Source organism: Salvelinus namaycush, chromosome 14, assembly GCF_016432855.1.
Source record: "Salvelinus namaycush isolate Seneca chromosome 14, SaNama_1.0, whole genome shotgun sequence".
Classification (NCBI taxonomy): Eukaryota; Metazoa; Chordata; class Actinopteri; order Salmoniformes; family Salmonidae; genus Salvelinus; species Salvelinus namaycush.
In genome coordinates this window covers 24,914,880-24,937,174 of record NC_052320.1, presented here as the reverse complement: position 1 = coordinate 24,937,174, position 22,295 = coordinate 24,914,880, and the positions used below count along the sequence as shown (strand labels likewise).

At 44.5% G+C, this 22,295-nt stretch overlaps 1 protein-coding gene across 1 annotated transcript in view; it reads right to left on the bottom strand.

The window, feature by feature from the left end:
- Positions 1 to 866: 866 nt before the first annotated feature.
- Positions 867 to 22,295, bottom strand: part of casz1 (castor zinc finger 1) — a 44,717-nt gene continuing 23,288 nt past the window's right edge. Inside the window, exons 6-19 of the mRNA XM_039007422.1 lie at positions 21,189 to 21,353; positions 18,537 to 18,709; positions 17,570 to 18,020; positions 17,077 to 17,530; positions 13,355 to 13,466; positions 12,779 to 12,842; positions 11,600 to 11,754; positions 11,331 to 11,453; positions 10,665 to 10,985; positions 9,918 to 10,116; positions 8,834 to 9,005; positions 6,944 to 7,106; positions 6,056 to 6,186; positions 867 to 4,017 (exon numbers count right to left, since the gene is read on the bottom strand). Of these exons, the coding sequence (XP_038863350.1) occupies positions 2,720 to 4,017; positions 6,056 to 6,186; positions 6,944 to 7,106; positions 8,834 to 9,005; positions 9,918 to 10,116; positions 10,665 to 10,985; positions 11,331 to 11,453; positions 11,600 to 11,754; positions 12,779 to 12,842; positions 13,355 to 13,466; positions 17,077 to 17,530; positions 17,570 to 18,020; positions 18,537 to 18,709; positions 21,189 to 21,353 (3,981 nt within the window). The 3' untranslated portion in view covers positions 867 to 2,719. The remainder of the gene's footprint in view (positions 4,018 to 6,055; positions 6,187 to 6,943; positions 7,107 to 8,833; positions 9,006 to 9,917; positions 10,117 to 10,664; positions 10,986 to 11,330; positions 11,454 to 11,599; positions 11,755 to 12,778; positions 12,843 to 13,354; positions 13,467 to 17,076; positions 17,531 to 17,569; positions 18,021 to 18,536; positions 18,710 to 21,188; positions 21,354 to 22,295) is intronic.

Genomic DNA, 22,295 nt, shown 5'->3' with positions numbered 1-22,295 from the left:
AAACTTTTACTTCAATGTCTACTGGGACAAAAGCATTTGGAAGAATAGAACGAGGAAAGGTCACATGAAGCGAGGCTTTGTAGCTCTAAGCGACCAGAGCAGTTCCACAGGTCTCCCTGCTATTAGCGGTCTCTATCCGGGGGGAGAGAGACTAGCCAGACACTAAGTATTATCACAGAAAGAGAGACCAGTTCTCTGCCCTCATGCCTTGCTCCAGCTACCGTATATGGGTTAGTCTCTCTCCCCATGAGGTTTTGATAGTGTCAGTATTTTGGGACTTCCCCCACAACACATGACCCCAGACGTCATCGGGCTACAGCACTACTAAGCAGTACATATGTATCGTTATAATAATTATTGTTTCTTTATTTTCAACTTTTTACAAATCCTGCTATTTTACACACACACAGGCACACACACAAACTGTATTCAAGTGCACAATATCTTCCAGCCCAATAGCTATTCCCAAAATGTTGTCAGAAAAACTCAAATAAATAAAAAGTGATGCACTGCCTTGCATTTGAGTCCGTGAGAGAGGCATGTATGCCCACAGCAAAGTAAAATGTCAAAGAAAATATCAAATTAAGGAAAAACTACAAGCACACACAAAAATGACAAACAGAAAAATGAATAAAACAAAGTGTTAAATAAACCAGAAACATCCATTAGTAGGTCTAAATCAGTGTTTTTTTGTATTAGCTTTGAAAATGTCAAGGTAAAAAACGGAATCCCCTTACTGCCTTCAGTGCTACAGTATGGCAAGGGTCCTAACAATGTTTACTGACTTCCTGTAGAAATCTAAGGGGGGGAGAAAAATTATATTTAAAAAAAAGGTCACACACACACACAAGCAAACTATAGTGGGGTTATTTCAATGTTTTACTTTTTATTATTCATTTCTCCTTTAATTGTTTTATTTTTAAAGGAAGCTGTTCATCAAAGAGCATTTTGTTCATATATAGTCTTTTTACAGAAGAAAATACTGTACAACCTTTTTTTCTTCTCTAAACAATATTTTGTGGATAACAATCTACACACATAATTCCCCATATTATGATTATTTTTTCCAAAGCCATATTCAAGAAATAATTCATCATAACAATTTTCACCCCCCAGTAAACCTGAAGATAGGTTAGACTAACGTGTTTTGTGTGATAATTTAGTACTACAGTATCTGAGCATTGTCATGTTTTTAATAATTAATTGAAATCACAGTTCTTCTTATTAGTGTTGTTACTAGGCCACCATAACTCGGTCATGCCCATTTCATATTTAAATCCTCCAATCACAGAAGCAAATAAAATCAGTCCTTACTTTAAATAAAACACAGAACAACAGTTCTTTGTCACACTTAACAACTATTTGTGCATCAAAGCAAAGTGAACTAAAACGACATCTTAAAGCAAATTCCCTGTTAAAAGATGCATGCCATATTTTTTCTGAAGATAAATCTAAAAAGTGCTAGAACACCCTAAAAATGTCTCATTGCAAGGTCACATAAATATTAAATAAAACCGTTACAATAGGCGCTAAACCACAGCCATAGTAAATGGAAAACAAAATGTCCAGCATTGACACATTTTGCTTTCTGTCTGTACATTTCAAACAAACACTCCCTGACGCTACCTCTGTCATTCCTCATTGCATCTGAGTGACTCATCTTTTCCTCTGGTCAGTTCATTCAGACCCCCAGCTAGTTAGTCATGATGGTTCCTCGCCTAGTTCTAAATCAATATTCCGAGCCGTCTGATTTTACTATGCAAGTATAACGCAATCGTAATGCAATGATGCATATGGTAACAAAAATATGTTTGAATATCTATCATCATTTATATAAAAGTGCACTATCCAAATGCAAACTTAATAGGTTCCTCGACAGGGGGTAAGGGTTACAATTGCAAGTCCACAAGCTTGATTTTGGTGAGAATTTAACATAATTTCCCAGGTAGCTGCATACACAGAGCAATGCTCGCTCAGAGATCTATGCCCATCTGCAGTTGAGACTGAGGACACAGTCACTGGTCACTTTTATTTGAAAATGTACATTGAGAACGAAAAATAACCTTGCAAAGGATGAAGAGAGAAGGGTACAAGCCAAAACACTAATGCAGACCCCTGCACTTAATGTAGTAATAATAAGAATAATAGTAATAATAATAATATTAATACAGAAATAGGATCAAATGTTCAAACACATTCTGCTTTAGAACTTTTCCTCAATGTAATTTAACAGTGATGTCTTTCCCTTTCATTGTTAACAAGGGTCCTGCAGTTCATGTAAAGACTGCACCAGTAATTTCCTTTGTATATAAAAGTTCACACACACTTACGTATATAGTTATATAGAGATTTTTTTTTCTTATCGTTTTTTCCACGCACAAAAAAGGTTAAAAATAAAAGTAAAATAAATTAAAGTCAAACATGCAGGCACACAAAAAGACTGCTGTGTAGTAAAATGTTTACATTGCTGCCCCACGTGTAAAAGAGGCCTAATTTGTTTGTTTCTCTGTTCATTTTTTATGCATAATTTAATTTATATTGTTGGTCATCTTGTAAACATCATCATAAATCATTTTGGGCCATAATTTCTTGTTGTTGTTGTTGTTGTTGTTGTCTTCTTGTTGTCATCTGCAGTGTCTCTAACCTTGATAAATGAGGCCACTTTAATTTGTTTGTTCATAGTATACAGGATTCTTCTTCTTCAGTGTCAGAGTATCTTTCATGGGTCGGCCTCTTGCTTTTCCAGTTGGGAAGTGTCAGTGTGGTTTAAGGAAGCATCAAAACTCTCGTCATTGTCCTTGTTGTCGCCGTCGGGCTGTGGCATCGAATCTTCGTACGAGTCAGTGTTCAGATCCTCCTCCGCCTCATCCTCATCCTCCTCATCTTCCTCTGCATTGGCCTCTTCCTCAGGTGACTGGTCATCTTCGGGGTCGCCCGATGTTCCCGTGGTGTCATCCTGAGGAGCGGGCAAGCCTAGCGGTGGCATGGGGTTGGGCCCGGCAGCCATGGTCAGGCTCGGGTCATGGTGATGCTGCATCTTTTTGCTCAGGTCCAGCGAGTCATTGAGGCCCAGGCCAGCGGCGTTTTTCAGGAAGAACAGGGAGCTGCAGGTGTCGGTGCCCAGGTTGAGGGAGCTGTCCAGACTGACTGAGGAGGTTGGATAGGGGTGGTTGTAGTCAGATGCCATGCTGGCTGGGGGGTAGAGCATGGAGGGGGCATGGTTGTTGTTGTTATGGTGGTGATGGTGGTGGTGGGAGAGTCCTGGGAGGCCACCGGGCGAGGCTGGAAGAAGGCCCATGGAGGCGTGGGGCACCGCGGACACTCCTCCCGTCATGTGGTGCGCCCCCTCCTGACGGGGAGACACCGACGGCAGCTCGCCGCGCTCCTGCTTCTCATGCTTGCGCTTGTGGGAGTCCATCTGGGACATACCGACTACAGTGTGCTTGCACTCGGGGTAGGTGCAGTGAAAGTGTGAGCACTTGAGCTTGTATTTGCAGTCGGCAACCTCGCAGTCAGCACTGGAGCTGAACTGGCAGAAGCCGGCGGCGCTGATCACATCTTGCTTGCCATGGTGTTTGCGGTGGGCTGTCACCTTGGTGCTGTCCGTGCAACGGAAGCTGCAGCGCAGGCAGTGGAAGTGGGTGCTGTTGCCGGAGAACTGGCAGTCGGAGAAGTTACAGCTGAGCGATGACTTGAAACGCTTGAAGTCGTCCAGGACAAGGTTGTCCACGCGGTCGTGGTGCTGCGCATGCTTGTACATGTGCGTGCGGCCGCAGAACTTGTAGCCGCAGTTCTCGCGGGTGCAGTGGTAGTGGGTCACCTTCAGGGAGAACTGGCAGCCGGAGTCCTTGCAGTCCTCGTACAGGTCATAACGGCGGAAGCCCTCCAGCATCATGCCCTCGTCCAGCATTTTGCGAGCAGAAGCCGTCTTGCGCCGCTTGCCGAAGGGGGACATGTCCTCGATGATCCAGAAGCGTTTCTTGGCGCCGGTGGCCGTAGGGATGGAGATGGTGTTGCCTACAGAGAGAGGAAGAACATTAGGACTCAACTGATCAACTTTTAGTGCTACAGCACACTAAACAAGCTGGGCCAAGGGGAGATTTTCCTTTGCGGAATCTCTGAGAGGCTGTCCTACATTCCCAATTGTATATATTTTTTTGTCTTTACAAACTATTGAATAAGAAGAAGGGAAGGGGGGAGTTAAATGATAGATTGACTTTGCTGCTAATCGGTACTTGACATTTTTACTGGGTGTCTACAGCCTCCAAACAGTGGCAGAGATGTGGATCTTGGCGGCCCCTCTTATCTGCCTTTGGTTTACGAGGGGTAGCCTACCTTGCCGAGTCCCCTGGAGTCACTGCTAATGATGTGATCCCTGTTCGGCTCGACAGGAAGCAGGGGCCTCGATAAAAGTGGGGGCATGATTAAAATAAGAGGCGGCTGGTGCGCTGCCCGTTAATAGAAGCTAAACAAGGCCACGGCTTTGGACTACAGGTGCTGAATTTACGGTGCTGTTTCCACAGCCTTGTAAATACCAAAGGGGGACACTGTGCATAACCTGCGTGTAATGGAGACGTAAGACCAAGCTCCATGAGAATAAGAGAATGGCTAAAATGGAAAATAAAGATTAAACAAACAAAAACGTTTCTATATCTCATCTAGACCGTATATCCAGACTTTTTCAGACTAACTTAGACGTTTTCCCAAATGTTCACTTTTTCACAGTTTTCCCAAATAATGTTTGCATGGTGACTTTCCCCATTGACTTTCTCTCAAGCTTCAACAACAATTTTGAGAAGTCATACTGGATCAAACAAGTACACACTGAAGTAGACTACATCTACACCAATTGACACTGACAGCTACAATGTTGGTTTGCGTCGGGATAAGTACCTGCAGCATCCTGCACTATAGGGACGTCATTTTTAACCGGAGACGGAGTGGCAATGATGGGGCTGAAAGCTGGTGTGTTGGTTGGCATGACAACACTCCGAGTGGCTCCGAGAGAGGCGCTGAGCAGAGAGTATGACAGACAGGATGGAGAGACGAGATATGGGAGCGAGGGAAGAGGAGGTCGGAGGAGGGCAGGAGGGAAAGATGGAGCCTGAGACTGAAGTCCAGGCTGAGGAGGAGGTGGTGGAGGAGGTGCGTTTTGGGGAGCGCTAGTGTCAGCGGGGGTAGAGGGAGCAGTAGTGACCGGGCAGCCTGGTCCTGGAAAGACAGGATGACCAGGAAGTGTAGAAAGACGGGAAGGGAAACAGACAGACGGGTAGACGCAAACACACACAGACCCATTCACACACACGGGGATGGAAGGGAAAAAGGGAAAAGATAAGAGAATGATACAAAATGAAGCCGAATCAAGAAAGCAAACACCAGCCAAAGCAACAATGATGAAAATGGTGGATAACATTTGACACAAAATAATGGAAATGTGAAACTCATTTGATGAAGGCAAGATCAGATTTTGAAAAGCAGAGAATCTGAGAAGTTTGTTGCCACAGGGATAGCTTTCAGGTAAAAGGGAAATGTAGTCTACTATATCAAACTTACATTGCCATAAGTTATTACTGTAGAAAATGAATAATAGAAAATAAATGACCTCCGAATAAGAGAACAATTAATTTATGGATTTTGATTGGTTTCCCACTCTTCCTATTGTTTGAAATAGTATTTGTAAAAATGGAATCCACTACGAAATCAGGAAATTATGATGTTGATGAGATATGGACATGAATTGAGTTCTAATGGTACTGTAAATGACGCTGGATTTACAATACAAAAACACTACTTCATTCTAACTTCATAACCACGTTTTACTTGCTTCTTTAATAGAACTGGATAGACAATTTACTTTTCACTGAAATTAAACAATATCGCCATCATTTCACTAAGCAACACCATCCATAAATCCATTGTTTTTCTTGTTATCTCTGTTATCAACTCTACAGTATGCATTCGTATGCAAGTTTCTATGGCCACAATGTTAATACTCACTCCGCAACCAGCCTGGCTAACCCTAGCCTCTATATCCTGCCCCCGCTCCTCAACTCACCTGCTGGGGAGCTTTCATTGCCCACGGGGGTGCTGCTGCAACTGCGGTCCTGATTGGAGGACTCAGAGGAGAGGCACAGGGGGCTGCCCCCGCCCATGTAGTCCATGTAGTCATCCGTCTCGTCCATCATGCTGGAGAACCCATGGGTCATCCCCGGGTGGCTGCCCATGAGGCCCGAGCCCATGCCCGACAAGTGCTGCATGTCATCGGCCCTCTGGCCATGGGACACCACCTATAGAGGACCACACAGGGGGGAATACATATTGTAGGGAATGTTCCTCACACAGGATTCTTCTTTTTTTAAACATGATATTTATTGACATATTTAAATGTAGGGATTCCCCATTTACGTAAGATATTCTCTCATGGGGCACCAACTGTCAGGCATACGTATACTGGCACTACATCACCATAGAGTACTGATATAACAATGACATTGCTGGCGGTGGTTTGCATATCGCAAGTATGTAAAAACACAGTTCTTTAGAGACACTTTCAGTGAAAAAAATGGACCTCCATGATACTTTTTTTGAGAACGACAACATATTAGCGATAAATCCCATAGATACACTGTAACATGAAGGTTAAAACAAATAAAAAATGCACAGTGTCACCAAAGGTGTTCATTACTCATTATCCATGCATCTGACTCAGGAATCAGGAAGCACAATGGAAAATTATAAAACCCAAAACCTTATGACACGAGCTGCCACAGTCACATTTTTCAGTGAAAGGGTGTGTGAGGAACTGCGTGTTTTTGCATACTTTCAATATGCAAACTATCACCGGCAATGGTTATATGGAAACTCCCCACATATTTGTCTTAATAATTGCACTGTTCAGAACATTATGTGGAACGCACGCACACGCACACTCTCACACACACACACACTTTTCGTTACCTGGGATGGAACCCTGTCAAAGTTCTTTCCCAGCATCCTCCTCATGTGTTTGCGGGAGTGTGAGGTCATCTGGTGCTTGAGCAGGAAGGAGAACTGGCAGCTCTCGCGGATGCAGTGGAAGTGACTGTTCACCTGGTTGTACTTGCAGCCTGCAAAGAGACAATGACATGGTTTCAATCACAAGGTGAAGAAATTGACATTTTTTTAAATATTTTTTTATTTATTTTAAACATATGACGTTTTCACAGTGTTTAACTCAATGCTACGTGAGAAATGTGAGGTTTTCACATATGAATTTGGTATTGCCTGGCACATTTCGGAGATTCGCCCAAACTACAATTCAAAGCAGCTGTAAATGGCAGTTATTGTATAATGTGAAGTGTAAGTGTCCATTTAAAGACGTCCTCTAACTAGCTCTGAAAACCTGGTAAAATCCTGTCTTTAAGAAGCTCTACTTTGGTTTAGATTCAGCATCATGACATCGCAGGGACAAAAACAACATTATATGTAGCATATTAGATTAGATGACTCCAGTGTCACACTGAGCCAGTCTAGGCTGCCGTGGACTAAACCTGTGGAGCTCTTTTATTACACTGACATCCTTTATTCAATTAGGAATTTACATAAATACATTATCCTATGCAGTGTAGGCCAATAATGCACACACCCCTGCAAACCAAAGTAAATATACAATTATTCCCATATTAAATTCATTTTTCAAAATCGAGCCATTGTTGTCTTTTCATTTTTTTTTTGTGCCATGGCACTATTGTGTTGGATTCTTCCTCTTTTATTATTTTCCTCACTTTTAGGGAGCGATTTTCAAATTGCTTCATGATTTCAAATGAAATGTCGGCTCCTCCAAATATCATTATATAAAAGCAGGCAGAAATAATTGAAAGAGCAAAATGCTGGGCAGGTGCTAGCATGTCAGTAACCATGGGACCAGGTGCACAAAACAATAGCTTTTGTACACAGTAACACTGCACATATACTTTAACCATGCAAAGTTGAGTCAATAACGGTAGCCACCGTGACATGCAGGGCCTTTATGAGACCCTTCCAGGTAACTTAATCGGCCGTGTTCAGTTGAATGTTGCTGCCATGGATACCACCAAACCATAAATGTTTTATAACTTGAGTGCTTGCTTTAGTAATCCCTTTTACCTTTTCAAAACAATACAACGGGGCTGATCAGGATAGAGGACAGGAATTCCTTTTTGTCTTTTTCATTTGTGTTCAGAAGAACTTTTTAGAACAGCCAGAAATAAGAGATGACTTTTAAAATCATTTGGGAATGATGATGACGGGTGACTGAGAAAAGTACACAGCACACACAAACAAGTACCGTATGTAAATCGCTCATTTCTGACAAGCAAAAAAAAGAAACCAACCTTAGTGGGTTTGTCCCTTATAAATATATACATATGCATTCAAGTCTAGTATAACATATAACCAGACATTTAAGTTATATGAGAAAGAAAGCAACAAATATATATGTTACAGTGCCAACAATGTAATCACTAGGAAAATAAGGTTTCACATTCATAGTGCCTATGCAAAACATTCCATAAAAAGTTCAGTACGAGCCAGACTTGTTTTATGCCATGTGAATTGCTCTGCGATAGCGTGACAATGTGTTTGCCAGGATTGGGAGCAGCTCTCTGTGACAGTTGAGGCGCACAGAGAGAATATCTGCTCGGAGCGTCCACTGAAAATCAATGTGGAAACATCACTACATCTCTCTTGATTTCACACCCTTAACCCTTACATCTCTCACTGGCCTAGCAGTGAGAATGAGAAAGAGAAAGAGGGAGTGAGAGAGTGAGAGACAAAGAGACAGAGAAAAAGAGACTAGTTTAAATTGAAAGCTTACCTAGCCTGCCACACTCCTCTCTCTTGGTGAAGTATTTGAAGCCATTGGCGGCGCGTCTCTCTGCCTTCTCATGCTTCTTGACATGCCAGGGAAGCTTGGTGGTGATGTTGGTGACAAAGTAGCAGCCAGATCGCAGACAGTGGTAATGGCCCCTCATTCTGAACTCACAGTGCTGGAGGAAGGAAGGCAGAGAGACAGAGGGGTGGTCATCCTAATGTAAGACTGGGAAACAGGCTAGAACAATGACTTTAAATAGATAAGCTTGCTGAATTCCCAACCAGTTTCTGTTCTGATGTCTGATTAACTCATTTTCTGTTTTCCTATTTGTATTTATTTATAGTTACTACAGGTCCTACAATAAACAGATTTTGGGGTGCTGCTGATTGCTCAAATGGACATCTATATTACTCTACTCCACCAACAATTCACACCTTTACACTAACTACCCCCTTGTACATTTGGAAGGATCGGTCTATCAAATACTCTCTAACCCACCCCTCTCTTTTTAACTTGTCTCCACACCACTATCTGTTTCTGGCCTGTGTGTCCCATAGGAGCCAGGCTATATAGGATTATCTCAGTTCAGGTGGATAGGGGGAGGGAGGGGAGGAGGTGGATATGGGGTGGGGGGGGGGGGGGGGGGGGCTAAGTGAGAGGATGATTTTAGACACATTATTAATGAAATAAAATAAAAAAAATCCTCCAAATATTGGCTCACGAGAGGCAGGCAGGAGCCTCCATTAAGGGGTTTAATTTGAGAAACATTTGCCAGATTTTGCCCTATTCAAGACAGCCTTGTTTATTGTGCGGCTGACAATGATTTATTGGGTAATATCAGCTAAATTGGCCTTTTCTGAGGGGAGAATGCGGCAGTCAAAATGACATCATTGACATATAAACAGACATTACGGGGTGAGTCGACTGTCGTCTCCCAGCAGACAGAAGACAGACGAGGAGCGATTCTGAAAGACTGGAGTTAAATCACCTCAAATACAGGTCTAATAGATTGTATACTTCATGGTTAGAAAACTTGATGATATGACAGTAATTTGCTGGTGCTTGGAGAGAGAAGGTGGGGACCTACCTGGTTGGGACATAGACACTGGAGGGAGAAGTAGGAGAACTGATCTCGAACGTTGACCAGGTGGTTGTTAGGGTTGATGTGGTCCAAGCAGTGGGATTCGGCCTTCCCCGAGGTCTTGCAGACGTACTTGCAGTTCCCGAAGAGACAGTGGAAGTGGACCTTGTTGGAGTACTTACAGTCAGTGGCCAGGCAAGGGTCACTGTATGAACAAAAAACATAAAAGAAAGGGGGGTATGTTCAATACCTTTTTCTAAACAGAAATAGGACAGGGCTTCTGTACTGCGGTCATGGAGGGATGAAATGCTTCTGGTTTTCATTCTGTCCGTCTAATCAGGGACCTGGGACGCCAGGTAAGTGGACTCTCTGACCAATCAATTATATCATTATTAGTTATACCAGATGAATGAACTACTAGGTAGATAGGAACACCAGCCGTACTTTGGCACTCGAGGGCTGGTATTGAATAGCCCTGGAATACAGGATCTCCAATGTCCAAGAATATCAAAATCCATACATCTATAACATTTCATATAAAGTATATTGCCATGACAGGTCATAACAACCTACATTGCTTAAACCTACGATTCTTAAAACATTCTTTCATTTTACAATTGTATTTTTTGTGTAGCCTAATGAAAATACAACTTGTCGTGTCAGTGGTCAATGATTTTGCCTGAACGTGTTCAATAAAGGTGCTCAAGTCAAAGTGTTTCATGCGTGTTATTTACAAGTCTCACGGTCCCTTACTTGTCCTGGAACTGCAGGAAGCCCGGTTTGACCTGTGGCTTGGCGTTCTCCAGAGAGGTGGTGGCCAGCGGCGAATTGGCAGGCAGGTTAGGCATGGAGGCATTGAGCTGTGGGATGCTGCCCGTCAGCTGCTTCCATGCCAGCAGTGAGGGGGAGGAGCCATAGCCGCCTGACGATGATGACATGTTGGCCACTTCCATGGCGGGGTTGTTCGCCATGGAGACAGGGGCGGTGGACTGGTGGGATGCTCCGTCGCCGCAGTCCTTGACTTTGTTGAAGTGAGGCTCTGATTTCACCTTCAGCGTGGCTCGTAGGTGGAAGCTGAACAGATGGACATGGTGGGGACACACTAAGTCAGATCTTTCATTCAGTCATCGACTCAAATTATCGGCTTAACATTTGTATACAGCTTTCTAAGCAAAATTGCTTTTACACAATGGACTGTAATAAACAACCAATACTATAATGATCATCATGATAAAAGACTTTTGCCTCATTATTGAATATACAGTATTCTTCTTTTAATGTATCAACATGGGTTGGGTTGACCATTGAGATGCATGAGACTGATTCTGAATCTGCACAGCCAGAAGAAACATGCCTATGGCACAGTGTATCACATGGACTACTCTTCTGGTGCAGTGCCACCAGTGCCACCACACTCACTTGGCGTGTTTAATGGCTCCGTCCATCGTGCTGAAGAGCGCCCCGCAGTCCTCCACAAGACAATGGAAGTGGACCTTCTGCAGGAAGTCACACTGGGCCTCGCAGAAGTCCTCCGTGTCGAACCTTGACCCAGCAACAAAACAGAGAAGAGATACAATTAGTATATATATATTTTTTTATAATAATAAAAAAAGGGGAAATAATTAAGGTAATACAATTACATTTTACCCCTCTGAAGCATTATACTATTATTTGAGCTCTTCAAGTACCTGCGCAGATATGTCCTCCAGAGCTCGCTTGGTTTGTCTGGCATGGGCCTCTTCATGATGCGGCTCAGGTACTGTGCTGCCTCTGAGGTGTCGGCCCCTTGGCCGATCTCCATCTCCGTCTTCAGGTTCAGGGCACTGAAGAAGCCGGCATTCATCTGCAAAACACACAGCACATAAAGCACCGGCGGCGGCAGTGTTAGCTGAGCGCGGGCCTACACACACACACACACACACACACACACACACGGAATGTACATAGGTACACGCACACACACACACAGGCGTGCAAACACGTACACACACAATCTCACACGCACACACACACTTTGGCAGAGCGGAAGCTCAGCCGAGTTTACAAACAGCCGGCTTCTGCTTGAGCACAGGCCAAGTGCGCATGCCAAGTGTCCACTGTGAGCAATTGTGCGTGCTTTATGTGATGTGGTGACTCGGAACGGGACCCCAAAAGGCCTACATGAAGGGGAGAGCTGTAGGACATCTGATCATCAAGCCCCTCTCCCGTCAGGCCTCAACGGCCGCTTTGTGGAAACCACTCATGAGTGTGTTTGAGTGTGTTCCTGATACAAGAATACAAGCAGAAGGGCAAGAAAACCCCCTTAGCCAGTAGTGTGAGTGAGTTTGCCAAAAAAATGGAGCCAGAAAACTCTTTAAATCATCAAGGTAATGGGAACCACCCGCACATTAGTATTAGTCAGAAAATATGTATGATTAAAACAATGTCCATTTCAATCTTCACAAAATCACACATTTAAATATCCCTCAGCAAACATTTACTCTTTTTAAAAAATGAGGGTGACTGTTTCTCTTTTCCCCCACCGAGTTTTTAATCAAATAATTTACAAACTCCATGAATAAATATAGAGTGATAGGAAGCCGGGGAAGAAAAAAGGAGAAAGGAGGAGGGGACAAAATGGATGTCGAGTTCAAAACAGCTCATCAAAAAACAAACATCTCTATATATCTGGCATGGCACCCAGCTCCTGGTTCATTATATTCATTTGTGAGAGGTACGGTGGAATTACACCACATGAAAAATGGCTGGAAAATGTAAATGATACAAACTCATCTTATTAGCAGTGAAACATTAAAAAACAAACAGAGGCTCTGTGCGTCCCACTAATTTGTCTTGGGGATGAAAAGCGTTTGATGGATGGATCTTACCTTATTCATAAGCGAGGATAAAAGAGATGTATTTCCCGGTACAGGGTGTCCGTTTGATTCATTACTGGAACAAGGAAAATAAACAATGTTTAGTCAAGATTTGCATAAGAACAGTAAATATTATTATTTATCACAGGAGGGTGTGCATGTTTAATGAAGAGCAAAAATGCAGCTTTTAAACAAATTTGCAGGGAAAATTGGAGTTGTGGTTTATGTCAACATCCGAGGTGTGAGATCAGTGAGAGATGGAGAAACGTGTTGGAGGCCATATATTGAGATGCAAATCGAGATAACATAGTCGTTTTTGAGGAATAAAAAATAAAAAGTAAATTAATAATCATAATCAGGTCAAAACTGCTTTCAGAAATACGAGTCAGTGAACAAATCGCATCCCCTTCGCAACGCTGCAGTCACACTTTCATCATTTGTATTAAATACTCTCACACCAATTGAGATACAGTAACATTGCTTCATTTAGGAGTAAACCTGTTTTATTTAGGAGTAAACCTACTTTCTTTAAGAGTAAACCCGCTTTTTTAAGGGGTAAACTTTAGGAGTGTGACCCTGTGACTCTACCTGTGGTCTTTTTTGCTCAGGTCCAGGCTGTGCTCTTGGATGGAGTCCTGGGAGGCCCCGGAGGTATGGTCGACTGGCTCCTGCTTCACTTGAACCAGATTGAACAGACTCGCTGAAGAACCAGCCAGCCCATTCCCTGAGGAGAAGCCAGAGAGAGAGAGAGTGACAACAAAGTTATTGTTGGTCAGCATTATTACCCTGTGACGAGATCCAATCTGACTCCTGTCCCAGCCGAAAAGAATACTCAGAGTGATAATTATTGCGAAATGATGTCAGGCCGTCAAGGCCTTTAAATGGTGATTGAGAGGCAGGAGATATGAGGGGAAAATACTCCTTTTTCAGCAGCACTTGTCACAACTCATTTGCTAGGCTGCCTCTTAACTGGTCATTAAGTCGGATGCTAATGCTGAGAGAAAGTGGCAGTCTCCGATTGCCCTCCCCCCCCGCCCTCCTTCCTTCCCTGGTCCTTGTTGGCCTGACAACGGCAGGCAGCCAATGCCAACTGAGCATGCCCAAGAGGAACAGGGCTATGTCGGTCAGATTGGAGCTGACAGCCAATCAGATCAGTTCAAATAGCGTGACCTCCAGATCGGATTCTCCTCTGAATAGGTATTCAGCAGATGATGTCGTGAGTGAGGACAGCAACGGCATGATAAATAAATAAATAAAGACGAGAGGGGCGGGGGCAAAGACTGCTGACAGGAAGGTGAGTTTTTTCCCCCCAATCCCCAAGTGATTGAAATATTAATTTCTCCTCAGGCGATATAGAGAAAGCCGGGCTTTAGGTAGACAGTAAGTGGTATTTTCTTCAAAAAAGAGGAACGAATGAGAGTGAAGGAGTGCCTGGCAAGGGCTTTTAGGCCTGTGTGCTGAGTGAGTGCATCGCCTGTGATTGGTATTGTGTGGGGCCATGTTGTTTAGGAAACAGGGCCTGGTAGTGACTGGTAGTGACGTATTGTGACGGGCAAGGTCGCGGAGGGCCAACTATGTGCCCTGCAAGAAAGCAGCTATGTGAGTGGGAAGTTGGAACCAGCATCCCTGAGTAGAAGATGACCCAGAGACATATCAAAGGCAATGCGAGTGGAAAAGCCAGTCTTGGGCCTTGTCAGCTCAAAGCTAAGGTACGGAGATGGGGATGTGTCAGTGTCATAGCCTTTTAAGCTGACAACAGTGTGGTGGTGGGGGGACGGGGAAACAAGGAGGAGGGGGTCGAAGAGAGGCCGTTTTGTGGCTGGGGTGAGGTCACTCCCCTAAAAAAGAAACCCAATGATTAACTAGCCAGACAAATTGTCATTGGACATTACATCAAGTCAAAGACCTGATGAGAGCACATCATATCGAGGAATATGTGACCTACACATAGACATTTAGTTAATCACATCAAAGAAAAGTTAGTAGTGAATGTTCATCAAAAAAAATTACATGCTTAGAGATCTCGGCAAAGATTCTTGTCATGAAAAAAAGGTGGAAGAAAATGAGTAGATTTCAACGTGGTGTTTTTTCTGGATGTTCTCCAGGAATAACGACCACAATGTAATTACTCTGGCTAAGTTACAGAGGTCGTGAAAGATCATTTGCACTCTGTGTTTAATTAGTAAACCCTTCAGAGGCCTGGATCTTAAAAAAACTAAAAACATTTAGGGGTAAATTGGTGAGAAACACTGATAAAAAGCAGTCTATAATGAACCCATGAAAAAAGAATACATAGTTTACCACTGAAGAGATAGGCCCCGTAAAAACAAACAAAAAAAACATCTAAAAATAGCCACACGCTAAAAGGTTTCTCAAACCTTTTTGACACTGTGAGCCATAACCACTTCCTCTTCAATTTAGCCCAAATGTCCTGTTCACACATATTTTGCGAACAATAAGTGAAACTTCAGAGAAAACCTAACCCCCTAAGTGCCTCTGAAAACGTCTATATTCTCTATTACTGCTGTTTAAAAAAGTGAACAAAACAGCATACTTATTTTCTGTGCGAGTAGCCCTGTGTGTGCTGAGCTCCCCTCATGTTCTGGTGCAGTGGAGCAACGGAAGGGGAGCCAGCCCCATCTGAGGAGGCCCTCCTTCCCAGTCAGGCCCTCTCTCTCTCAATCTCTCTCTCCCCCTGTTACCTGCTGCCTGGAGGCCCAGAGGTGGAGCTCCGACTGACAGCCTGTGCTACCTGATCACACCTCCCCCGAGCAGCTGCCCTGCTCTCTCCCAGGGCCCCGTCCTTCTCCAACAACACCACCAGGCAACTAATCCTCCAGCCCACCAGCATGCGGAGACGCTCTCCTGTCTTAGCCCAATTTTCCAATCTGTACCGCACCTGCTAAAGTCTCAGCTCGGGCCTGTAGCCTCGTCTTCTTTTTGCTCAGTTGTGACAGTGTGAGACTGTTTTATTGTCTTTTAGACATCTTTATTTACTATTTTTGCTACTATTGTAATGAGTAGTGGTTGTTTGTGTCCGAGCCCAAATAGTGTGTGTGTGTGTGTGTGTGTGTGTGTGTGTGTGTGTGTGTGTGTGTGTGTGTGTGTGTGTGTGTGTGTGTGTGTGTGTGTGTGTGTGTGTGTGTGTGTGTGTGTGTGTGCTTGGGCTGTGTGCGTGTGTGTTTTGGAGTATGCATGCATGCCAATGAGGTTGTTGTTTGTGAGCCCAAATTGTATGTGTGTGCCTGTGTGTATGTGTGTGCATGTGTGTGCCTGTGTGTGTATCTGTGTCTGCTCTTGCATTCTGCAAAAAACCACCCTCTCTCTGAATGCTCTGGTGCGCTGAGTCATTTCTGCCTGAGCGATTTCTGTTTTTATATCAGTTTGTAGAGAGAGAGAGAGAGAGAGAGAGAGAGAGAGCAAGAGAAAAAAAATGGGTTTTGTTCTTGCAATTTCTGAACTTAATTTCATTCCACCTCCATTTGCTCGGAACGAGCGCACGCACAGATAAGAGACCAATGATGAGGAAACATGTACAACACAAGCCCCGGGAGCCCCCTCCGAACGCCGTAAGAGACTTTTACAGGGCCCACTCTCCTTTCTGTCAGCGCATTTATCTACAAATGGATTGCAGGTATCTAGCTAACCATCGGCACAATAACAAGCGTGGAGCAGTGAACCACGCCTTCAGTATGCCCCTTCAAGCCTGGAACGAGCAGTTTGTGACTGCTACATTCTCATCCACCGTGGGCCAGTGATTTTGGTTAGGTGACCTAAGTGTGCACTCTTTTAGCTCTTGCTGCAGTAGAGTGACTCCACACTAATGTTTGGGGGGGGGGGGGGGAAAGACAGACTCTAGCTACATCCCTTTCTGAGGAGGGTAGCTAGCTCAACCCCCCCAAAAAAGAGGTATAAATGCAAAGAGAAAAATAAAATGGCCGACATACGCTAGAGCAGTATTTCCTAAACTCAGTCCTGGGGACCCCAAGGCATGCATGTTTAGGTTTTTGCCCTACACAGCTGATTCAAATAATCAAAGCTAGGGCAAAAACCAAAACATGCATGGCTTGGGGTCCCCAGGACTGAGTTTAGGAAATACTGCACTAGAGCATTGCTACTATTGCAACAAGCTGTGTAGTAATGTGTTGAGCCATCTCACATTACCATAGACAATAAATATTCACATTTTAGACATGTAGCAGATGCTCTTATCCAGAGCAACTTAGAGTAAGTATATATATTTTTTATACTTTTTTCAAACTGGTCAGCTGTGGGAATCGAACCCACAACACTGGCGTTGCAAGCACCACGCTCTACCAACTGAGCCACATGGGACACTACAACTTTATGAAAACACCCACCTGTGTCTTGGTGGTTGCCAGAGGGCTTGAGGGCAGCTGCCGCCAGCCTGGCCATCATCGGGGATATGAGGCCCTTGCTAGCAGAGATCTTCTCCATGATGGAAGAGGCCGAGGCGTAGGAGGTCGGCGTGGATGCCATGGCGCCATCGCTGCCTGCCGAGGAGCAGCCGCCCTGGGACAGTGAGTCGGTGGGCATGGAGTGGGCGCCAGACGACACGGCCGAGATCAGGCTGGCGGCCGAATGGGGCAGCTGCATGGGCAGCCGGGGCATGAGTGGGAAGAAGGGATTGTGGACGCTGGCGAGTGCGCTGTTGGACAGCGCCAGTGCCACAGGCATGTTGCTGGGCAGCGCCTGGGATAGCAGGCTTGACATGCGTGCCGAGTGCGGCAGCGAGGAGGTGGGCTTGAGGCCGCTGTGGCCACCGCTGGAGGACGACATCACCGTGGTGGGTGTGGCAAGCAAGTGGGCGCCGGGACCGATGGACGACTGCTGGGTGGTGGGCGAGGCGCTCAGGCTGGAGTTCTTGCTGCTGATGGCCGAGAAGTCCATGAGGTCGTCGTTGCTCGACTCGTCTCCGGGTTCCTCCTTGGGCATCAGGAAGGAGCCGCCCGAGGAGAGGGCCATGACGCCTGAGGAGCGGATGTGGCGGCGTTCGTGCTTGCGCTTGTGGGAGGTCATCTGGCTGGTGGAGGTGAAGGTGAAGCCGCAGCTCGAGCGGATGCAGTGGAAGTGGTTGGTGGCCTTGCTGTAGACACAGCCCTCGTATTTGCACTCCTCATACTTGTAGAACTTCTTGAAGCCGTCCTTGGCATACGCGTCATCCTTGATGTGGTAGCTCTTGTGCTTCTCAATGTCGCACTTGTTCTTAAAGGTGAAGGTGCACCCCGGGCGCCTGTGGAAGGAGGGAGGGAAGCAGGGAGAAAAGTTCAAAAGATGTCACCTAAGATGCTAAGTTACAAGGCCTTTTCTGTACAGTGGAAAAGTTTTGAGGCAGTCATGGATTGAAGCCACATAATCAAAATACTTCATAATGGAGGAAGGTGACACAATAAACCTCCATTGAGATATCATCGCTTTCACAACTTACCAGAGGTGTTTTAAACTGTGCCAGCTAAGGAGCCATTCCAAATGACTGTTCAGCAAAACCAAACATGTTTTCAATCTCAATTCTTACAATCCATTGTTTTATGTGGAGCCTACCGGCTCATCGAACCCATAGTATGAAGCAGATTCAAACTGCAGTCTATGAAAAAAGACATTGATTCCGATTTCTTTGGGCAATCATGGATGCACACATTAAACAAAGTGGCTGGTGTGAGTTAAACTCAAATAGTGTTGAGACCTGGTGAAAAGAGACACCTATAAATACAATCTCTATCTCGATTACGGGGTGTTCTGATCTCCTGACCTGCAGTGGAAGTGGGTGGTCTTCTGCCCGTAGAATTGGCACTCCACCGTCCCACAATCCTCAGTGGCGCGGAACCTCTGAAAGCCATCGTTGATCAGCTGGGCGTTCTTCTTATGGAAGTTCTCGTGAGTCATGACATCGGAGGTGCTGGTGTATACCTTGTTGCAGCCCACCTGCAGATAGAGAGGAGAGTGTGGGATTGAAGCTTTTCAGTAATAGGCAAATAAATCGACATATTAATGATTCATTCATCAACTTATTCTTTACTTAACCAGGTATGGTATTGAGAACATAATTTGTTACCATAATGACCTAAAAGAGGTGTGGAGACAAACCTTCAACTTTATTGACATCAATGAATAAATCTCTGACACCAATCTTTAAGAGGCAACCTAGCATTGATTTACATTGTTTTTGTTCGTTCAAATAGCAGTGGTTTGGAACAGTGACTAAGTCAGACTTTTTCACAGCGGGACCATTAAGAGAACTGAGAAAGGCTCTGTTGAGAAATGAGCTCAGTGTGGTAAGAAAGCGTCTCTGGTGACCTAGAAATTGTTAGACGGACGGAGGTCTTTTTTTCAAGTTCAGCTACTTGTCTGTGTGACAAGTCGAGAGACCTTATCAAACATCATGTTAAGTAAAACATGGCAAACCTGCTCTGTTTGAAACATTGCGACGTGACAAACTTGAGCAAGAGTCAGTGGTATAACTACCAGGGTCGTGTGTGGTTAAAAAATACCTTCCATTTAAGGCTTTCTTTTAAGCTGATGCTATTCATATTCGGAGTGCTACAGTATGCAATCACCGCAACCTAACTGTAACTCACAGAGCAACTTGAGGGGAGGAGGGGGTAAGTGGTGGGCAGGTTGATTGTCACTTTCTTTAGTTTAAAATGTTCTGGTACTCAGGAGACTTCGGGGCCCGGAGGAAAATACAGCTAATGTTTGAATTAAAAGCAGCAATTGTATATCAACCCTGGCACTTTTTAACAGGCGCAAAAGGGGCAACTTCTCCATATTGAGTCAAACAATGAAAAAAATGCCACTCTGTTTTTTCCCCACTAAATCAGAGGTGCCTGATGCCAACATCTGCAGGTTCTCAGGCCTGTTAAAACAAGGGCTGAAACGTCTTAATAACAATTACGCCGTTAGGGGGGTTTAAAAAAGAATATATCTCTGGCCATCCAAGCCCGGGGCTGCTGGCCTGCCGGTGAGAAAGCACTCGGCGCGATGACACCTTGAAAATAAGCAGATGTGGAAAAAAATTAAACAAATCCGGTGGGGGGAATAATCTTCAACTCGTCGCTTGGTACTAAAAGATGAAAAATTTTCAGTTTATATAAACAACTAACTGAATTTTTACCCATGCCAATTAAGGAGCGAGGAGAGAGTAGGGGAGGGAGAGAAGAGTGCTGCTGCTTCAACGACATGGGTTCATCCCTTTCATTTTGATTTTATTTACTTTATGACACCTTTTGTTAAACGCACCAAAACTGCTCTTAAATGGCAATTTGGGCTTAATGGAAAAAGTGGAAGAAGTGTAATTCCCTTTTATAGATACAGTTAAAGTGCAGAGCTCTCAAGACTCGGAGAGCTCATCGGTGTGCGTCTTGTCATGCCTGAGTGGCCTGGTTTTCCCTGGGCTTGGCATGGGGGCCATGTCTCTGCTCACAACTTTTTTCATGTTTTCTGTGGGAGGTGTTTATGCTATACTCTCCATGCCACCCCAAATTTTCCCCTAAATGGTATCACTGGAGAAATAAAATGACAATCATTTTCCTTATAGGCTTCTGGTAGATTTGGGTGAACTATCCCTTTAAAGGAGAGACACACTGAATCTGTATAGCTAGCCAATTCTAGAAAATGACTCCAGTATGTACCGTATATCCGGTACTGTGGTGTGTGGCTCTGGAATGCAACATCAATGAATTATGCATGACTCTGCAAAATCCCATTTCACAAGAAGCCTCAGATCTCCATAGGTGACAATGGTCATGGGTCTGTAATGTGTGTGGCGGAGTGCCGTGTGTGTGCGTGTGTGTGTTTGTGTGTGCATACCGTACTGGTGTGTGAAACAAGAGTGTGTATATGTGTAGCACATTGGGATGTGTGAAACTTACTCCTGAGCCTGAAGTGTCCCCACTTGCGCCAGCGAATAGCTAGCTTTTTGCGTAACGCCGACTGGTAAGACGCTTCATGAGGGCGGTCACATGTGCTAGCAAAGCAGAGGTCCTGGTTTCGAACCTCGTTGTGAGCCGAATCAGGAGGAAGTGGTATTGGCTAAGCAAGCAGTGTGACGTCCTTTATAGTTGATGCCGTGACCCGGATGTACAGTTGTGCTCAGCTCAATGCTGGGGTCGCTGTTGAGTAAGTTTGAGGGGTGAATGTAGCACATTGGGATGTGTGAAACTTACTCCTCAGCCTGAAATGTCACCACTAGCGCAAGCGAATAGCTAGCTTTTTGCGTGGTGCCGACTGGTAAGACTCTTCAGGAGGGGGGTCACGTGTTCTAGCAAAGCAGAAGTCCTGGGTTCCAGCCTCAGTGGAAGCCGAATCAGGAGGAAGTAGTACTGGCTAAGCAAGCAGCGTATCTTTCGAGTGTGCGTGTGTGTTTGGTGTGTGTGTATGAGTGTATGTGTGCATGTGTGTTTACCTGCATGCAGTGGTAGTGGGTGCTCTTCCCGTTGAGGTGGCAGCCATGGTAGTAGACGCTACAGTCATCCAGTGGGCTGAAGCGCATGAAGCCATGCTGTAGGGAGTTGTCCCTCTTCTTGTGCATATTGTAGTGCCTGATCACGTCTTGCTTGCTGGTGAACCTCTGCCAAGGGACAAAACGCACGGCAACAGATTGGTGTTTATTTAAATAGTCACAAAATCAAGTCACTATTGCTCTGGAAACAGCTGCAAAGCGCAGGAGCCAACTTGCAAAGTAGGAGATGAGGCTGTGTGTGTTGTAATGGAGAGGGCCAGACTCTCTAAGGACTTCATTCATATTTACATACATGGCCTCTATATGTCCATGGCTATGTATGTGGCACTGATAGGTAGCAACAAAGACATATTTAAGAAGTGGAAAGTCTTCGGCTCGTATCTCTATTATTTTCCATTTCCTCCGTTTTTTAAATTAAGATGGATCACTTGACATGCAAGATCACAGTTCCGATGTTCCTGGCTTTGGCAAAATTATGTTCCGTGCAGATGGTTTCTCAGATGTGCAACTGGAGGAAAAAAATAGACAACAAAACAAACAAACAAACAAGCTAACCAAAAAACGTTTTCCCTTTCAATTCCCTCGCCGAGATATGATTCCATTTTTAATTAAAGCATTAACAGTGCAGTTTTCGCGCCGGCTTTGGCTGTAATAAGGAGGGAATATGCTACGATACCCTCCTCAAAATTAAAAAGCCTCCTACACTGAGGAGCGGAGAAGAAAAACAGAAAAGGGACTCTGGAGAGACCTAGAGCAACCAAATCTGCAGTAATTGGGCTTAAGCTGATGTTACAGGAACTGTAACTAGAGAAGCCTGAATCAATGACTCTGGAGCTACTTATATCCATATTTATGTACAGTAGAGAGATAGATCAGGGGAAAAATGTAATTCAATCATTCTAAAACACATACAATTGCTTCTACAAAGTATGGTAATTCCTGGTGTGTCAAGCATTTGTATCACCAAGGCCCAAATGAATGGCAGCTGGTTGCCATTCCTTAGTTCTTGACCCATTTCCCACCCCTGACGTTTTTTCTTCTGTAACCCTG